The sequence below is a fragment of the Microcaecilia unicolor genome, chromosome 8, assembly GCF_901765095.1.
Source record: "Microcaecilia unicolor chromosome 8, aMicUni1.1, whole genome shotgun sequence".
NCBI classification, from domain to species: domain Eukaryota; kingdom Metazoa; phylum Chordata; class Amphibia; order Gymnophiona; family Siphonopidae; genus Microcaecilia; species Microcaecilia unicolor.
In genome coordinates, this window is record NC_044038.1 from 3,563,488 (window position 1) to 3,580,728 (window position 17,241).

General features: G+C 44.7%; 1 protein-coding gene across 1 annotated transcript in view; it reads left to right on the forward strand.

Moving 5' to 3' along the window:
• PKD1 (polycystin 1, transient receptor potential channel interacting) overlaps positions 1-17,241 on the forward strand; it is a 202,088-nt gene that overhangs the window by 149,804 nt on the left and 35,043 nt on the right. The window contains 7 exon segments of the mRNA XM_030212056.1: positions 2,248-2,352; positions 2,355-2,417; positions 2,720-2,863; positions 5,385-5,595; positions 12,226-12,352; positions 15,404-15,517; positions 16,250-16,299. Coding sequence (XP_030067916.1) covers positions 2,248-2,352; positions 2,355-2,417; positions 2,720-2,863; positions 5,385-5,595; positions 12,226-12,352; positions 15,404-15,517; positions 16,250-16,299 — 814 coding nt within the window.

The following is a 17,241-nucleotide window of genomic DNA, read 5'->3' on the forward strand; positions in this document are numbered from 1 at the left end:
GTTTGAGTTCAGTGTGGCTTAAACAGTATAGGATAGAATAATGCACAAGAAAGTAATTTGTTGTAAGAATCCAATTTTACAATACAGTATCATAAACATACTGGGATAACTCCTATACATCACTACTTTCTTATAGTTTGACTGTTTTCTGATTTACTGAATTGATTATACCCTTTATGTTAAACGTATTTCTTGTATGTAATTCAATTGTTTATCTACGCTTGATTGACGCCGCCATGATGTAATATTGTAAGCCACATTGAGACTGCAAATAGGTGGGAAAATGTGGGATTCAAATGCAACAAATAAATAAATAACTATGGAAGTTTAACATTTAGAAAATCTATTATGAATGAGAAATTGTACATGAAGCACTACTACTACTACTACTATTTAGCATTTCTATAGCGCTACAAGGTGTACGCAGCGCTGCACAAACATAGAAGAAAGACAGTCCCTGCTCAAAGAGCTTACAATCTAATAGACAAAAAAAAAATAAAGTAAGCAAATCAAATCAATTAATGTGAACGGGAAGGAAGAGAGGAGGGTAGGTGGAGGCGAGTGATTACAAGTGGTTACGAGTCAAAAGCAATGTTAAAGAGGTGGGTTTTCAGTCTAGATTTAAAGGTGGCCAAGGATGGGGCAAGACGTAGGGGCTCAGGAAGTTTATTCCAGGCGTAGGGTGCAGTGAGACAGAAGGCGCAAAGTCTACTACTATTGGAGATTCTATATGGAATGTTGCTACTATTGAGATTCTACATGGAATGTTGCTACTACTACTACTACTACTATTTAGCATTTCTATAGCGCTACAAGGCATACGCAGCGCTGCACAAACATAGAAGAAAGACAGTCCCTGCTCAAAGAGTTAACAATCTAATAGACAAAAAATAAATAAAGTAAGCAAATCAAATCAATTAATGTGAACGGGAAGGAAGAGAGGAGGGTAGGTGGAGGCGAGTGGTTACAAGTGGTTACGAGTCAAAAGCAATGTTAAAGAGGTGGGCTTTCAGTCTAGATTTAAAGGTGGCCAAGGATGGGGCAAGACGTAGGAGCTCAGGAAGTTTATTCCAGGCGTAGGGTGCAGCGAGACAGAAGGCGCGAAGTCTGGAGTTGGCAGTAGTGGAGAAGGGAACAGATAAGAAGGATTTATCCATGGAGCGGAGTCCACGGGAAGGGGTGTAGGGAAGGACGAGTGTGGAGAGATACTGGGGAGCAGCAGAGTGAATACATTTATAGGTTAGTAGAAGAAGTTTGAACAGGATGCGAAAACGAATAGGGAGCCAGTGAAGGGTCTTGAGGAGAGGGGTAGTATGAGTAAAGCGACCCTGGCGGAAGATGAGACGGGCAGCAGAGTTTTGAACCGACTGGAGAGGGGAGAGGTGACTAAGTGGGAGGCCAGCAAAGAGAAGGTTAATGGTAGATAGAGTAATAACCAATTCGGGTAATAATTAATTGTTTGAGATATGGTTGCTCTTTATGAGGGTTTGTTTGAATAGGATTTTGCGGAGTCTAGTATATTCCTGGATATTTCTTATTTTGGGTGGGAAGGAGTTCCACCATTTGGTTCCTAAGTAAGTGAAGTCTGCAGAGTGAACAGTTTTGTAGATCACTTTTTTGCAATTTGGGAGGTGTAGTCGGAGATAGTTTCTTGCCTCATCGCCCCTAGTTTTTGTATTTTTTCACAGAATTATCCACCAATTCGCATCTACCTGTTCCACTCCACTCAGTATCTTATAGACCTCTATCAAATCTCCTCTCTGCCATCTCTTCTCCAAGCTGACCTCTTTAGCCCCTTCACAGGGAGACTTCCGTCCTCTTTTATCATTTTGCCCACCCCCTCTTTGTACTTTATCCAGTTCCTTTATGTCGCTTTTGAGATGTGGTGAACAGAATTTCACACAAAGCTCAGGGCGTGATCAGCACCATGGAGCGATACAGAGACGTAATGATATTCTTGTTTTATCTCTATCCCTTTCCTAATTATTCCTACCATTCGGATTGCTTTTTTGGCCACCACCACACACTGAGCAGATAGAATGATACGATTTATTAGGAAAGGACTAGAGATGAAGTTTGAAGTGTGGTTACATCTGTGCGGTCATTGGAGCATGATTGCCCTGTATGCAAACACAGCGATGTAAGTACATTATAATTTATGATCAGCGTTATGTGCAACCTGAGTGAAGCTGGGAGATGTCGTACAGTGGAGTGACTCTCTCTCTCTCTCTATCTCTCTGCTTTCAGGTACAACAGCCCATGTTGGAATTAGTTTGTATGGCATCGAAGATAAAAGTGGCCACAGACATCTGGATGGAAGAAACCCTTTCCACAGGAACGGTTTGGATGTGTTCAGATTGCCACAGAAAAGAACCTGGGGAGTCTGTGGAAGATCAGAATCTGGCATGACAACAAAGGTACAGGGTGGCGGGAAGGCACAGGCTTGAAACAGCATGTACAAGTTGCATCGTGTCACATCGAGTGCCACGGGCTGCTCATTCCACTGAAGAGCTCTTCAGAGTTCAGTGAGAGAGAACCATCTCACGAAACGTCCCATCTATCTGCTGCCTACAACGTGCAGGTTTAGAAGTATGCTGCCCTCTGCTGGTGGTGTCCCTGCCTCCAAGTGAAGGCATTCCTGTTTCTCAACTTATTTACATTGATAATCTGTGCAGCCCCCACCCTGACACTGCGCATCCTTTGTCTTCCTTCATCTCAGGCTTCAGCCCTTCCTGGTACCTGCAGCATGTCATCATTCGAGACCTCCAGAGCAGTAAAACCTACTTCTTCCTGGTGAATGACTGGCTGTCGGTGGACAGGGAAGACGACAGTCACATGGTAGAGAAGGAAGTCTTCGCTGCTAGTGAGTACCCAACAGTGGCTCTCGTCTCGGCCAGTAACGTACTGAGGTTCTTTCCCTGTTCCTGAGGACCGTGCACAGCGAATGCTCTTTTTGGGTACAGCATGGCCTAGGTGGAAGATTTGGCTGTTGTCACATTTTCTTCTTAATTGCACTGTACTTATCAAACCTTCCAGATCACAGAGTCACACTTACGTTGGAAGGAAAAGGCTGGAAAGGAGAAGGGGTTTGTATTGAAAGTTGAAATTTCTCTGTTTTATTAGACGCAAGGACCGTATAGAGGAAACACAAGTCAGCAAGTTTCATTGATTTGGGGATAAAGGACTCGACCTGGACCTCTTAGGATGAAAGGGCCACATTTACCCCCCTGTTTACTAAAGCTTAGCTCGAGTTATCTTCAGCAGGGTCCATTTTATTCCTACGGGCCCTGCTGCAGATAACTCAAGCCAAGCTTTAGTAAAAGACTCCCTTAGTGTCATGCTGTCGAGGGAGATCCCCACTTGCTGGTCGCAGTGTTAAATTAGAGCAGGTCATTGATGTGAGAAAGAAGCTGAGAGGGAATCAGGACTTCCGATTATGACTCAGCCTTTTAATGGAAGGAGAAAGTGACAAAATAACTGGACAGAATGCTAGATAAGAAGAAAACAAACAAATTGGGTTATTGTGGGATATTATAATTCATCAGAGCACAGTTGTAAATAATTCCCAGATCCAGGCAGCTTAGTACAGTATTCAAAGATATTTATCCGTAGTAGCGGCTGCTGGTTATATCTTTTTTTTTTTTTAATTTCCTGCTGCTCCTAAAATATAAATTGTGGTCATATAAGCTGCTATGTAGCCAAAATTTGAACATTTAGGCAAAGGAGGGAACAATGTTTTTTCCAGAAGTGGAAGAGCAAAGCGATGATGAAATTCAGCCATTCTTCATATAAATTAACCATGTGAGTGCCAGTGGCTCAGGCATTTTAACTCTGTTCTTTGTTTTTTTTTATTAAGACGAAAGAGTAATATATATATACAGATATAGATTATGTCTCTTGTGTCTGATTTTGTTGCATTACTGTGTTTGTTTTTTTTGTAATCCACCTAGTTAATTGTTGGGCTATAAATATTTTAATTAAATAATAATTGTATCTGGATAACTTATCTGTATAAAGTTAAATGTTGTCTATTTAGCAGCAGCACTGCCATGGAATTTAATACTAAAAAGTGTCCTCTGAATTTCAAGCTATTCTGTCACCCAAGAATTCAAGCTATAGGGGAGGATTCATGATACTAGGGAGGGAAGGGGGAGGGAGCTTTACCTTCCTCAGCTCCAGGCCTTGCTCGCTTGGGTTCTTATCATCTTCCCTCCCCACTCCCTGTCCTCTTTTTCTTCCTTCATCTTAGTGGCCTCTCTCATCTGCTGTACTTGAATGTACACCGCTTAGATCGCTTTTAGGCTTGTGGGCAAGGCCACCGAGAGGGGGGTGCAGGGGGGCAAGATTCCCCAGGGTCCGGCCTCCAGGGGGGCCCACCCGGCGCTGGCATGGCTGAGATTGGTCTCCTGAGTTCTGTGCCGCAGTGCTGGGTTATTGCGTTAACTCTCCTCTGCCGGCCACAGGTCCTTCTTCCTTCCTCATCCCGCCTCCTGCGTGAAGTACTTCCTGTTTCCACAACATGGGAGGGGACGCGGCAGGAAGAAAGACCTGTGCGGCAGCGCAGAGTTAACATCCTGGCACACAGGACAAGCAAGTAAGCAGGCCCGGGGGGAGGCAGGCCTGCGCGGGGGGGCAGTGGTTATTTGCCCCGGGCCTAGCTTTGTCTCTCGTCGGCCCTTCTTGTGTGTAGTTTATAATAATAATTATTATTATTATACATTCACACCCCTTTAATGCCAGTCCCCCTCACACAGACATAAACATTGAATCAATCCCCTTACACCCTCTTCATAACTGATCTCCTTTGATATTCCTCCAGCTAGTCCCATCACAAGCCCATGAGTTAATCCCCAAGCGTTTCCCATAGTTGATCCCCCATTGTGCAATTCCTCAATCACCACTGATCCCCTATCTCGCCCTCCAGTGCTAGCTCTTCTTCCCTGGTACCCACTCGTAGGGTATCTGGAACCATCTCCATAGCAACACTAGTTGTGACTCCACATTGCTACTATAGCACAACGTGGTGAACACTGTGGACATCACCACCACCGTTATGACTACCATGGCACGGAGTTCCCCCTACCACCATCACTGCTAGCACAGCTGATACTGTCTGTCTCCTCAATGATACAACCCACCCCACCCCACCATCGCTCATGTCCACTGAGACAGGAAGTGGGAAATGACTTAAGCGAGGGATTCTTCTGCTCTTCAAAGCTTCAAACATTGGCTCATTCTGATTATTCTGTGTAAGGAGATCTGTCATTGGCTCTGTCTGATTATTCTGTAAGGGGTTTGTACAGGGATCTGTCATTGGCTCTGTCTGATTCTGCTGCTAAGGGTTTACAACTGACTCACTCATTGGTCTTTTCCTCTTCACTCAGGTGAGATGGAGGTGAGGAGGTTCTCTCGTATCTTCAGAGCAGAGTTGGAGAGGGGATTTTCAGAGAATCATATATGGCTTTCCCTGTGGGATCGACCCCCTCGCAGCCGCTTCACCCGTGTCCAGAGAGCCACCTGCTGCTCACTGCTCATCTTCCTCTTTTTTGCTGCCAACACTGTTTGGTATGGCGTTGTTGGGAGCAGTAGTCATGGGTAAGTCCAGTGTCTCCTGAGAATTTCTTTTCAGCCTCTGGAAGACTGTGCATTATCAGGGAAGGTTATTAAGCATTTTATTTTATTTATTTTATTACATTTGTACCCTGCGCTTTCCCACTCATGGCAGGCTCAATGCGGCATGGGGCAATGGAGGGTTAAGTGACTTGCCCAGAGTCACAAGGAGCTGCCTGTGCCTGAAGTGGGAATCAAACTCAGTTCCCCAGGACCAGAGTCCACCACCCTAACCACTAGGCCACCCCTCCACTGTTGCTACTATTTGAGATTCTACATGGAATGTTGCTATTCCACTAGCAACATTCCATGTAGAAGTCGGCCCTTGCAGATCACCAATGTGGCCGCGCAGGTTGCATATGTGCAAGACGTCAGACTCACAGAAACAGAAGCCTGCGCAGCCTTCTACATGGAATGTTGCTAGTGGAATAGCAACATTCCATGTAGCATCTCCAATAGTAGCAACATTCCATGTAGAATCTCCAATAGTAGCAACATTCCATCTCCAATAGTATGTATTTTATTTTTGTTAAATTTGTACCCTGCGCTTTCCCACTCATGGCAGGCTCATGCGGCAGGCAATGGAGGGTTAAGTGACTTGCCCAGTCACAAGGAGCTGCCTGTGCCGGGAATCGAACTCAGTTCCTCAGTTCCCCAGGACCAAAGTCCACCACCCTAACCACTAGGCCACTCCTCCACTCATCAGCTGTTAACTATCAGATGGATCAGGGGAATTGTCAGTCACTGGATCTAATCTACCTCAAGTCAACAGGGATTTAAAGAGGGTCCCATGTGAAAAGATCTGGTCTCAGTCCAGGAATATGGGTCATAGCAGAAGCACTGATATCGCAGCCCTTGTCAGATTCCTACAATTCTGTGAATGCTGCTGCCCGCCTTATCAAGGACAATTTTACCCAGGAACTTTCTTGTGCTTCCATTATTGATCTCCATCAGAGACATGAGGAAGGAAGGAAAAGAAGGGTGAAGGCGTGAAGACCCCTAGTGGTGGGTGATCTACATTGCTTGTGCTCGTCATCTGTTGTTTAAGATGCCAAGAGGTTGGAAACTAAAGAGAAGAAATACTAGGCTAAAGCAAGATACCAGTGAGCAACAAGATTCACTGAGCCGGCAGCCAAAAAAAGCAAAGATGTGCATTTGGGGTGCTTAAATCCAAAGGAGCAGTAGAAAGCAGGGGCTGAGGATTACTTGTTGGGGGATGTTTCTGTTGGTGCAAGGGAGAAAATTGCACTAAGTACTAAGCATGATGTACTTAGGAACAACAAACATAGTTTGAAATGTCTATATGCGAATGCCAGGAGCCTAAGAAATAAGATGGGGGAGTTGGAATATATTGCACTAAATGAAAAATTAGATATAATAGGCATCTCTGAGACCCTGGTGGAAGGAGGATAACCAGTGGGACACTGTCATACGGGGTACAAATTATATCGTAGTGATAGGGTGAATCGGATTGGTGGAGGGGTAGCATTGTATATTAACGAGAGCCTTGAATCAATAGATTGAAAATTCTGCAGGAAACAAAACACTCCTTGGAATCACTGTGGATTGAAATTCCATGTGCAAAGGGGAAAAGGATAGTGATAGGAGTGTACTACGTCCGCCTGGCCAGGACGAACAGACGGATGCGGAAATGTTAAAGGAAATCAGGGACGCAAACAAACTGGGCAACACAATAATAATGGGGGATTTCAATTACCCGCATATAGACTGGGTTAATGTAACATCTGTACACGCAAGGGACATAGGATTTCTTGATGAAATCAAGGACAGCTTCATGGAACAGCTAGTTCAGGAGCCGACAAGAGAAGGAAAAATACTAGACTTAGTCCTTAGTGGTGCTCATGATCTAGTGCAGGGGGGTAACGATACGAGGGCCGCTTGATAACAGTGATCATAATATGATCGGTTTTGATATTGGCATTGAAGGAAGTGAAACTAGGAAATCAAGTACGCTAGCGTTTAACTATAGAAAAGGTGATTACGACAAAATGAGAAAAATGGTGAAAAAAAGACTGAAAGGAGCAGCTCGCAGAGTAAAAAACTTGCATCAGGCGTGGATGCTGTTTAAAAACACCATCCTGGAGGTTCAGGACAAATATATTCCACGTATTAGAAAAAAGGGAAAAAAGACTAAACGTCAGCCGGCGTGGCTAAACAGTAAGATAAAGGAAATCATTAGAGCCAAAAAACAATCCTTCAGAAAGTGGAGAAGAGAACCAACTGAAAGTAACAGAATAGATCATAAGGAATGCCAAGCCAAATGCAAAGCGGAGATAAGGAGGGCAAAAAAGGACTTTGAGAAGAAATTAGCGTGGAAGCAAAAATACATAGTAAAAATTTTTTTAGATACATTAAAAGCAGGAAACCGGCCAAAGAGTCGGTTGGGCCGCTGGCGAAAATGGTGTTAAAGGGGCGATCAAGGAGGACAAAGCCGTAGCGGAGAAATTAAATGAATTCTTTGCTTCGGTCTTCACCGAGGAGGATTTGGGGGGACACCGGTGCCGGAAAGAATATTTGAAGCGGGGAGTCGGAGAAGAACTAAACAAATTCTCTGTAACCTTGGAGGATGTAATGGGTCAGTTCAGCAAGCTGAAGAGTAGTAAATCACCGGGACCTGATGGTATTCATCCCAGAGTATTAATAGAACTAAAAATGAACTTGCGGAGCTACTGTTAGAAATATGCAATCTGTCCCTAAAATCGAGTGTAGTACGGAAGACTGGAGGGTAGCCAATGTTACTCCGATTTTAAGAAGGGTTCCAGAGGAGATCCGGGAAATTATAGCCCGTGAGTCTGACGTCGGTGCCGGGCAAGATGGTGGAGGCTATTATTAAGAATAAAATTGCAGAGCATATCCAAAAACATGGACTGATGAGACAAAGTCAGCACGGATTTAGTGAAGGGAAGTCTTGCCTCACCAATCTAATGCATTTTTTTGAGGGGGTAAGCAACATGTGGACAATGGGGAGCCGGTTGATATTGTATATCTGGATTTTCAGAAGGCGTTTGACAAAGTGCCGCACGAAGACTCCTGAAGAAATTGCAGAGTCATGGAATCGGAGGTAGGGTATTATTATGGATTAAGAACTGGTGAAAGATAGGAAGCAGAGAGTAGGATTGCGTGGCCAGTATTCTCAGTGGAGGAGGGTAGTTAGTGGGGTCCCGCAGGGGTCTGTGCTGGGTCCGTTGCTTTTTAATGTATTTATAAATGACCTAGAGATGGGAATAACTAGTGAGGTAATTAAATTCGCCGATGACACAAAATTATTCAGGGTCGTCAAGTCGCAGGAGGAATGTGAACGATTACAGGAGGACCTTGCGAGACTGGGAGAATGGGCGTGCAAGTGGCAGATGAAGTTCAATGTTGACAAGTGCAACGTGATGCATGTGGGTAAGAGGAACCCGAATTATAGCTACGTCTTGCAAGGTTCCGCGTTAGGAGTTACGGATCAAGAAAGGGATCTGGGTGTCGTCGTCGATGATACGCTGAAACCTTCTGCTCAGTGTGCTGCTGCGGCTAGGAAAGCGAATAGAATGTTGGGTGTTATTAGGAAGGGTATGGAGTCCAGGTGTGCGGATGTTATAATGCCGTTGTATCGCTCCATGGTGCGACCGCACCTGGAGTATTGTGTCAGTACTGGTCTCCGTATCTCAAAAAGATATAGTAGAATTGGAAAAGGTACAGCGAAGGGCGACGAAAATGATAGTGGGGATGGGACGACTTTCCTATGAAGAGAGGCTGAGAAGGCTAGGGCTTTTCAGCTTGGAGAAGAGACGGCTGAGGGGAGATATGATAGAAGTGTATAAAATAATGAGTGGAATGGATCGGGTGGATGTGAAGCGACTGTTCACGCTATCCAAAATACTAGGACTAGAGGGCATGAGTTGAAGCTACAGTGTGGTAAATTTAAAACGAATCGGAGAAAATTTTCTTCACCCAACGTGTAATTAGACTCTGGAATTCGTTGCCGGAGAACGTGGTACGGGCGGTTAGCTTGACGGAGTTTAAAAGGGGTTAGATAGATTCCTAAAGGACAAGTCCATAGACCGCTATTAAATGGACTTGGAAAAATTCCGCATTTTTAGGTATAACTTGTCTGGAATGTTTTTACGTTTGGGGAGCGTGCCAGGTGCCCTTGACCTGGATTGGCCACTGTCGGTGACAGGATGCTGGGCTAGATGGACCTTTGGTCTTTCCCAGTATGGCACTACTTATGTACTTATGTACTTATGTATTTTATAGGGTTGGATCAGGAGACATCTTAGCTGGGTCTCTGTTTACCGCTTGAGTTTCAACTTGCCGTTAGCAGTGTAATGGTTTTTTTTCTTTTTCAATAAAAATGTATTGATTCCATCAAAAAACAAAACAGGGGCTGAAGAACAAATGTATGGTAAGCAGCAGAGGACTTTGGGATGACGGAGTCTGATGACATTAATAGAGCAAAGGAATGCAACAAGGCAGTGACCAGAGACGGGTGGATGTTGGGATTTACACAGAGAGATTTAACTAGTATAAAAAAAGGAAGTGATAATGTACAAGGCATTGCTGAGCCTTATCTTGAGTGTTGGGTCGGAAAGGAGAGCAGGGCTAGATGGTGGATGCATGGCACAGCCTTCCAGAGAAGGTGGTGGCGATGAGGACTGTCTGAATTCAAGAAAGCATGGGACAGGTACAGTGGAACTGTAAGGGAGAGGAAGGGCTTCCAGTGCTCAGAAGTTGATATGGATGATCAGACTTGATAGGCTGTATGGTCTTAATCTGCCGTCATTTTCTCTGTTTCTGTTTAACCTGGTCCATATCAAAAGTGATATGAAATGACACCTGAGCACTTAATATGTAAACTTTGGAGAATAGAGACAGAGAATATGACCAAGAAATTCAGATATCTCATAATTAATGCATAAGAAGGTAACCTGTTTCAGAAGAAGGAAGCTCTAGAACAGGAGGACAGGATGCTCTAGAACAGGAGGGAAGGAAATTCTAGAACAGGAGGGCAGGATGCTCTAGAACAGGAGGGAATGAAATTCTAGAATGGGCGGAAAGCACATTCTAGAACAGGAGGCCAGAATGTTCTGGAACAGGAGGCAAGGACTGACAAGGAATGAATAATGAATGTAGGGAGTAGTTTACCACAGAGAGGAGATCAAGGCAAAAAGAGAAACAGCATGCAGGAAAGCCTGAAACAGATACAGAAGATCCAAGGGAAAGTCACTGAGAACTGGGGACTGGCACAAGGAAATTGAGCAAATATGATGCCACTTGGGTCATGCAAAGGGAGCTTACCCTGTCACTCTGCTGTGCCCTGTCCTGTCCTTCCTGGGTCTCATCTCTAACTGTTCTTCTTTTCACTGTGTTATCACTAGGGCTTCACATTTAACACATTAATAACGTGATAATGCATTAAATGTTTAATGTGCATTAAAAATTTTAATGCACATTAACAGGTCTGGCTCCCTCATCCATTGCTCCCTTTGCAGGCTTAACTGGGCTGCAGAGATAGGATGCTAGATCCCGGTGCAGGTCAGCTCTGCTGCTGTGCTCCCAAGCGATATGGGGAAGGTGGAGCCACACCCGTGCCCCATAACACTTTGGGTCTGGGGCAAGGCTGGAGAGGCTCTAAGCAGCAGCACTAGGGCACAGAAGAGGTGGACCGCGATTTCTCTCTCTCTCTCCTTATTCCTGCTTTTGGCCCTCCAACTTTGCCTTCAGCGCTGCAGCACTAAAGGCGTGCTGCTTCCTTCAGCTGCCCGAAGCTTCTGTAGCATCCTTCCTCCTCTGACAGAACTTCCTGCTTCCCAGTGGAACGCAGAGGCTTTGGGTGGCTGAAAGAAGCAGCACGCCTTCAGCCCTGCAGTGCTGGAGGCAAAATCAGAGGACCGAGAGTAGCAAATATAGAGAGAGAACGCACAGTGTGGACCACAGGGTTGGGGGGCTGAGAGTTCATGAGCAAAAGATTTGTTAGAGAGAGAGAATGGAGAGCATGGGGAGGATTCAGGAGCCCAGGAAGATTTGCAAGGAGAGAGAGAGAGAGAGAGAGATGTGTTTGACAGATGCTGGAAATAGGTGATGGAAAAAACCAAGGGAGATGGTGATCATGGAGTGGAGGGGAGGGAACAGACAGTGCTCATGGAGGAGAAGGGAAGGGGAGGAGAGGGGAGAGGAAATGGTGCCCAGGGAAGGGGAATGGAGGAGATGGTGCCCATGAATGGAGGGGAAAGGAAGAGATGGAAACTAGACAGATTTGAAAAGGAAAAGAAAATGGATGAAAGTTGAATGTGAAAGATGGATATAGGGCAGGATGAGAAAGAGGAGAAAAAAAGAAATAGTGAATAGACAGGAGGCCCTGGAAGCAGAGTTCAGAGCACAGGGAAGCAGAAGCTAAGACGGGGAATGAGATAATTGGAAAGAAACACCAGATAACAACGGTAAGATAAATAATTTTATTTTTAATTTAGTAATTGAAATATATATACATTGCACCGTACAAGAAGAAATGTCTGGCTGACCATAGCAAGTTCTGGGATATTTATGACCATAAAGTCTCCATGTGACTCAAGGTCCTGTCTGGATCATGTCTTCTTGTCTTCCTTCTAGTAACAAGGCTGTCTCCCAGCTGATGCCTGTCACGGTAGACACCGTAGCTGTTGGCATAGTTTCCAGCGTTATCATCTACCCTGTGTACCTCATCCTCTTGTTCCTTTTCAGGATGGCCCGCAGTAAGGTAAGAAATAGCAGTCGCGTCTAAAGCACATCTTCATTGCTTGCAAATTTTTCAGCTTCCTGAAACAAGTGCACACAGGGGTAATTTCATAACAGGGCACCTAGGTTAAGAGGGTAAGAAGGCACTTGCTTTTAGTCTTGTTTAAAGACACTGTGGGCGTTCTACAATACTAGGGATGCACCCAGAACGAAATAAGGCTAGGCTGAAGCCGGGGACACCCAGCGCAGCACTGGCACAATCTGTGAGGATTTCATTTTAAAAAACATTTACTTCACGACTCCACTCGCTCTCTGCCCAGGAACATGCCTACACACGTGTTGCTTAAAAGCATGCACTCAATGCGAAAACGTTTAGAAAATGACCCTCTAGAGGGTCATTTCCAAAACCATTTGCTTGATTAACCACCATACGTCTATTCAAGAAATCTAGACTGCCCCCAACTTGACATTTCGTCCTTTAGATTGTAAGCTCTTTGAGCAGGGACTGTCCTTCCATGTTAAATTGTACAGCAGCTGCGTAACCCTAGTACGCTCTAGAAATGTGAAGTAGTAAGTAATAGTGATTAAAAATGGCATAGTATAGGCTTTTATAGTATTGGGTGCCAGACTGCAGGTGAAAGAACGGCCCTGGGTCAGGGTTCATTTACCTACATACTTTTGAAAATTGAAACATAGATGTATTTAACCCTGGACATTCGGGTGCCCTGCGAGGAGGAGTAAAATATACTGTAAGTTCTTTGTTTTCCTGGGGCATTCTCGAAACGAAACTGCTTTCAAATGTGGAAATTCATGCCAGGGCCATTTCCGGCGATCGCATGAATTCTGGGGGGGGGGGGGGGTGGGGGGGGGGGGGGGGGGGGGGGGTGGGGGGGGGGGGTGGGGGGGGGGGGGGGGGCTGGGGATTTACCATTAAAGAGTTAACCGGTTAAGCCAGTATTCAGCATTAACCAGTTATCATTTTAGTGGTTAAAGGAAGGCCTTCTATTTATGCGACCTATTTTACTCTGAGCATAGCCAGTTAAGTGCTGAATATTTATTTATATATTTATTTATTGTGAACATTTATATCCCACATAATCCCACCAAGGCAGGCTCTATGTGGCTTACAATGTTTGTTGAAAAGTGCAACATAATAGTACTAGTGCAAAGCAGAGAATGAAGTAGATGAGGGGAAGAGAGGGAAACAGGGGAAACAAAGGCGGAGATGCAGAAGATCAAGCAGCTGAGGAGAATGAACGATCACATAGGTAGGTCTTTAGGGATTTCTTGAATAGTCTGTGATCGGTTGTCTCTTTTAACGTTGATGGTAGAGCGTTCCAATAACGGGGACATTGGAAGCAAAATGAAGAGGCAAAGAGCAGATTGTATCTTAAGTTCCTGCAGTTAGGAAAGTGGAGATTGAGATAGGTGCGGGACGACTTCTCGAATTTCTGGGCGGGAGGTTGATTAGGCTGAACATATAGGCTGGAGCGTCCCCGTATACAATCTTGTGGGTAAGAGCACAGACTTTGAATTCAATCCGTTCTTTGATCGGGAGCCAGTGGAGCTTCTCATGAAGGGGCGTTGCTGCCTCAAATCAAGATTTGCCAAATAGCAGCCTCGTCGCCGTGTTCTGCGCTGTCTGGAGTAGTCGAAATGGCTCAAGACAAGGGAATGGATTAGTGTCCTGAATAGGGCAAATGGTAGGTACTGTCTGATACGCCTAAGGGACCTCATGGAAAGGAACATTCGCTTCGTAATTGACGAGACTTGAAGCTCAAGAGTCAAATGGGGATCCAGAATGACCCCAAGGAGTTTCAGACTTGCTGCGACAGGAATGGAGAAGTTCTGCATAGTAACAGTGCCCGATATAGACTTGTTGAACTGGGAGGAAAGGATAAGGCACTGCGTTTTTTACTGATTAAGCTTAAACTTAAATGTGTTAGCCCAATTGACTATGATGGCGAGACTTTTCTGAATTTCAGCTGAGATTTCGGCTATGGAAGATCGGAAGGGGATGTAGATAGTCACATCGTCAGCGTAGATGTAGGGATTCAGACCATGGTTGTGAAGGGCCGTTGCTAGAGGTATCATCATGATGTTGAACAGGGTAGGCGAAAGGGGTGAGCCTTGAGGAACCCCACAACGAGATCTCCAGGATGGTGAAATAGAGGACTGGACTATGACCCAATAGGATCGGCAAGACAGAAATTCCCGAAGCCAATCCAAGACAGTACCTCCAACACCATTTTCAGCTAGTAACATAAGGAGGAGATTGTGGTCAACCATGTCGAACGTGCTCGACATATCAAATTGAAGAAGTAAGATGTTTTTCCAAAAGACAGCTCCTTTCTAAAGTTGAACAGGAGAGTAACCAGTACTGTCTCGGTACTGTGGTGAGATCAGAATCCAGATTGGGAGGCATGAAGAATCGAAAATTTGTCCAAATAATCAGCAAGCTGAGAATTCACCAAGCTTTCCTTAGTCTTGACAAGAAATGGGATTGTAGCAACAGGGCGGTAGTTATTAATAATACTAGGCTCACACTTCGGGTCCTTCGGGATTGGTGTCAGGAAAATATGGCCGTGATCAACGGGGATGCGCCCGTGCTGGAGCATATAGGATGAAAAGTCAGCAACAAAACATTCCAGCGCCGATTGCTTGAGAATAGGTAAACAAGCCATACTGTGGGAATGTGGTCACATGTTTCCAAGTCCAGGTGGCTAGTCTGAACTTCGAAAACAAGCGCCATCCTCCTCTTCACATACCAAATTAATTAGAGCTGTGTCTTATCTTCTGAATTCCAACTTATTTTCACACAATCAAAGTTAAACAACCATTTTTAAACAGAATTACTTCTAATCAACAATACAGACCCCAAGTGCACTTGTTAGTCAAGGCAGATAGAGTTGAAAGCAATCTTTAAAATCCTTTTTATTACATTGGGTTACTTATGTTGGTAAGTGCAGGTGCTTAATGCGTGCAAGAAGCTCTTTCCTTCGGAAGAAGAGATGATTGAGAAATGCTGTGATAGGTGCTCACTACCTGTGTCCTGGGTTGTGCTCTCTTCCAGACTTCCATTGGTCAGTCTTTAACCTTTGACCAGCAGTCCGTAGAGATCGATAATTGTCTGGAGTCTTCCATCGTGGAGAGCTCATTCATAACGTTTTCTGGAGCTCATGGGGAGGTAAGGAAGGAAGACAACTGCTCCTTTAGAGTATCAGTTGCTTAGGTCATCATTAGTGCAATATTCAAAACCAGTTACCCAGGGAAATGGACTTTTTCAAAATTAGCCCCTCCACCCCGCCCCGCTGAGACCCCCATAAAATGCCTTTGCTGTAATCTGCATGTTGTGGAAGTATCCCTTGGGTTGGGTTTAGGTCAGGGGAGGCAATGGTTTGCACGCATATCCCTGTCCCTACTTCTGAAATGTCTGATTCAAACTGAAGCAACTGAGAATTTCATAAAACTGACAAGTGATAGAAAAAGGGTCTGGGCACCATATTGGTCCTAAGATTTTCTGTGGGCTGTGATACTGTGTATTGGCCCAGTGTAAGAACCAGCCAGCAGAAAACCCATGTATGAGCTTTTGACACCATATTGAAGTCTGCTGCAGTCTGGAAAGGTGAGGACAGCCCGCAAAGCCCCCAGACCAGTGGAAGGGACAGACTGTAGAATGAATGACCTGGTGGAACTGGGAAGGGAAGGGGCTAATCGCTTCAATTAATATTTACGTCTGGGAAGTAAACAGGCAGATACAGATACTGAACCTACCTAGTGCATATCTCCAAATGTATTTATAAACATGTGAACTGCCAGAGAGACTTGAGGTCTGGCCTGTGACCAGATAGAATGCAGATGTTCCCAGGTCAGTCACGCCATGATTGTAATGCCTGACAAATCCTGCTCTTATACACAGGCCTTCTCGGACCGAACCAAAACAGACTGCTCTCTAGAAGACTCCAAAAGGTGACCAGTTACTTGTCATTTTACTTGTAATCTATTTCATGAACTGAACTGTATTTACCTTTGCATTGTGATTATGTTATAAAGTGAATTGTGGTCAGTAGAAGTCAGCTCCCGGAGTGACATTTTATTCGTTAGGTGAGAGTAAGTTCTGGATTGTGGAGGTATGGTTTCCATCTGGGTTCTTGTAGCTTCTGATAGTTTTCTCATAGCCTTCCAAAGATTTTTCCAGAGCTAGTACAGTACATGAGGCATCCAGAGCGCACAGGGTCCTTCAGAAGTGAACGTGGGGAACCCATGAACCGCATTAGCTCTGGACAGGTTCATAGGGCCAAGGAAGACATGATTTTGAACCATTCTTTGATTTTGGCTGTTAATTTACAGCCACTGCTACATTTAGGGAGGAAGTTATCAATGTGGTCTACCATTAAGACGTGTTACTTTATCACAAGCTATTTTAGTACGGGATCTCATTGCATAAAATGGGACCTGTGTTAAAATAGCACAACTTGTGGTAAAATAACACGTCTTAACTATAGCTCATGTTGATAAACTACCCCTATTAGTTCTTGGTTCTGAATGTTCTGGGTGGTGAGAGGAATAATGTGGTTCATTAAATACAAAACAGAACCTATGAAAGAAGAGCAGTATCACTGAGGGCTTGTATAGACCTACAAAATGACCACAGATAAGGGCCATACAGCCTATCCAGCCATCTACTAAGCTCTACAATCCTTTGCTTTCCCTCAGAGATCCTCTGTGTTTGTCCTATGCTTTCCTGAGTTCAGATACTGTCCTTATCTTTACTACCTCTGTTGGGAGGCCATTCCACACATCTATCACTCTTTCTATGAAGGTTACTCCAGAGTCTGTTCCCTTTCTCCTTCATCCTATGCCCCCTCGTTCCAGAGGTTCCTTTCAAATGAAAGAGACTCACCTCCTGTG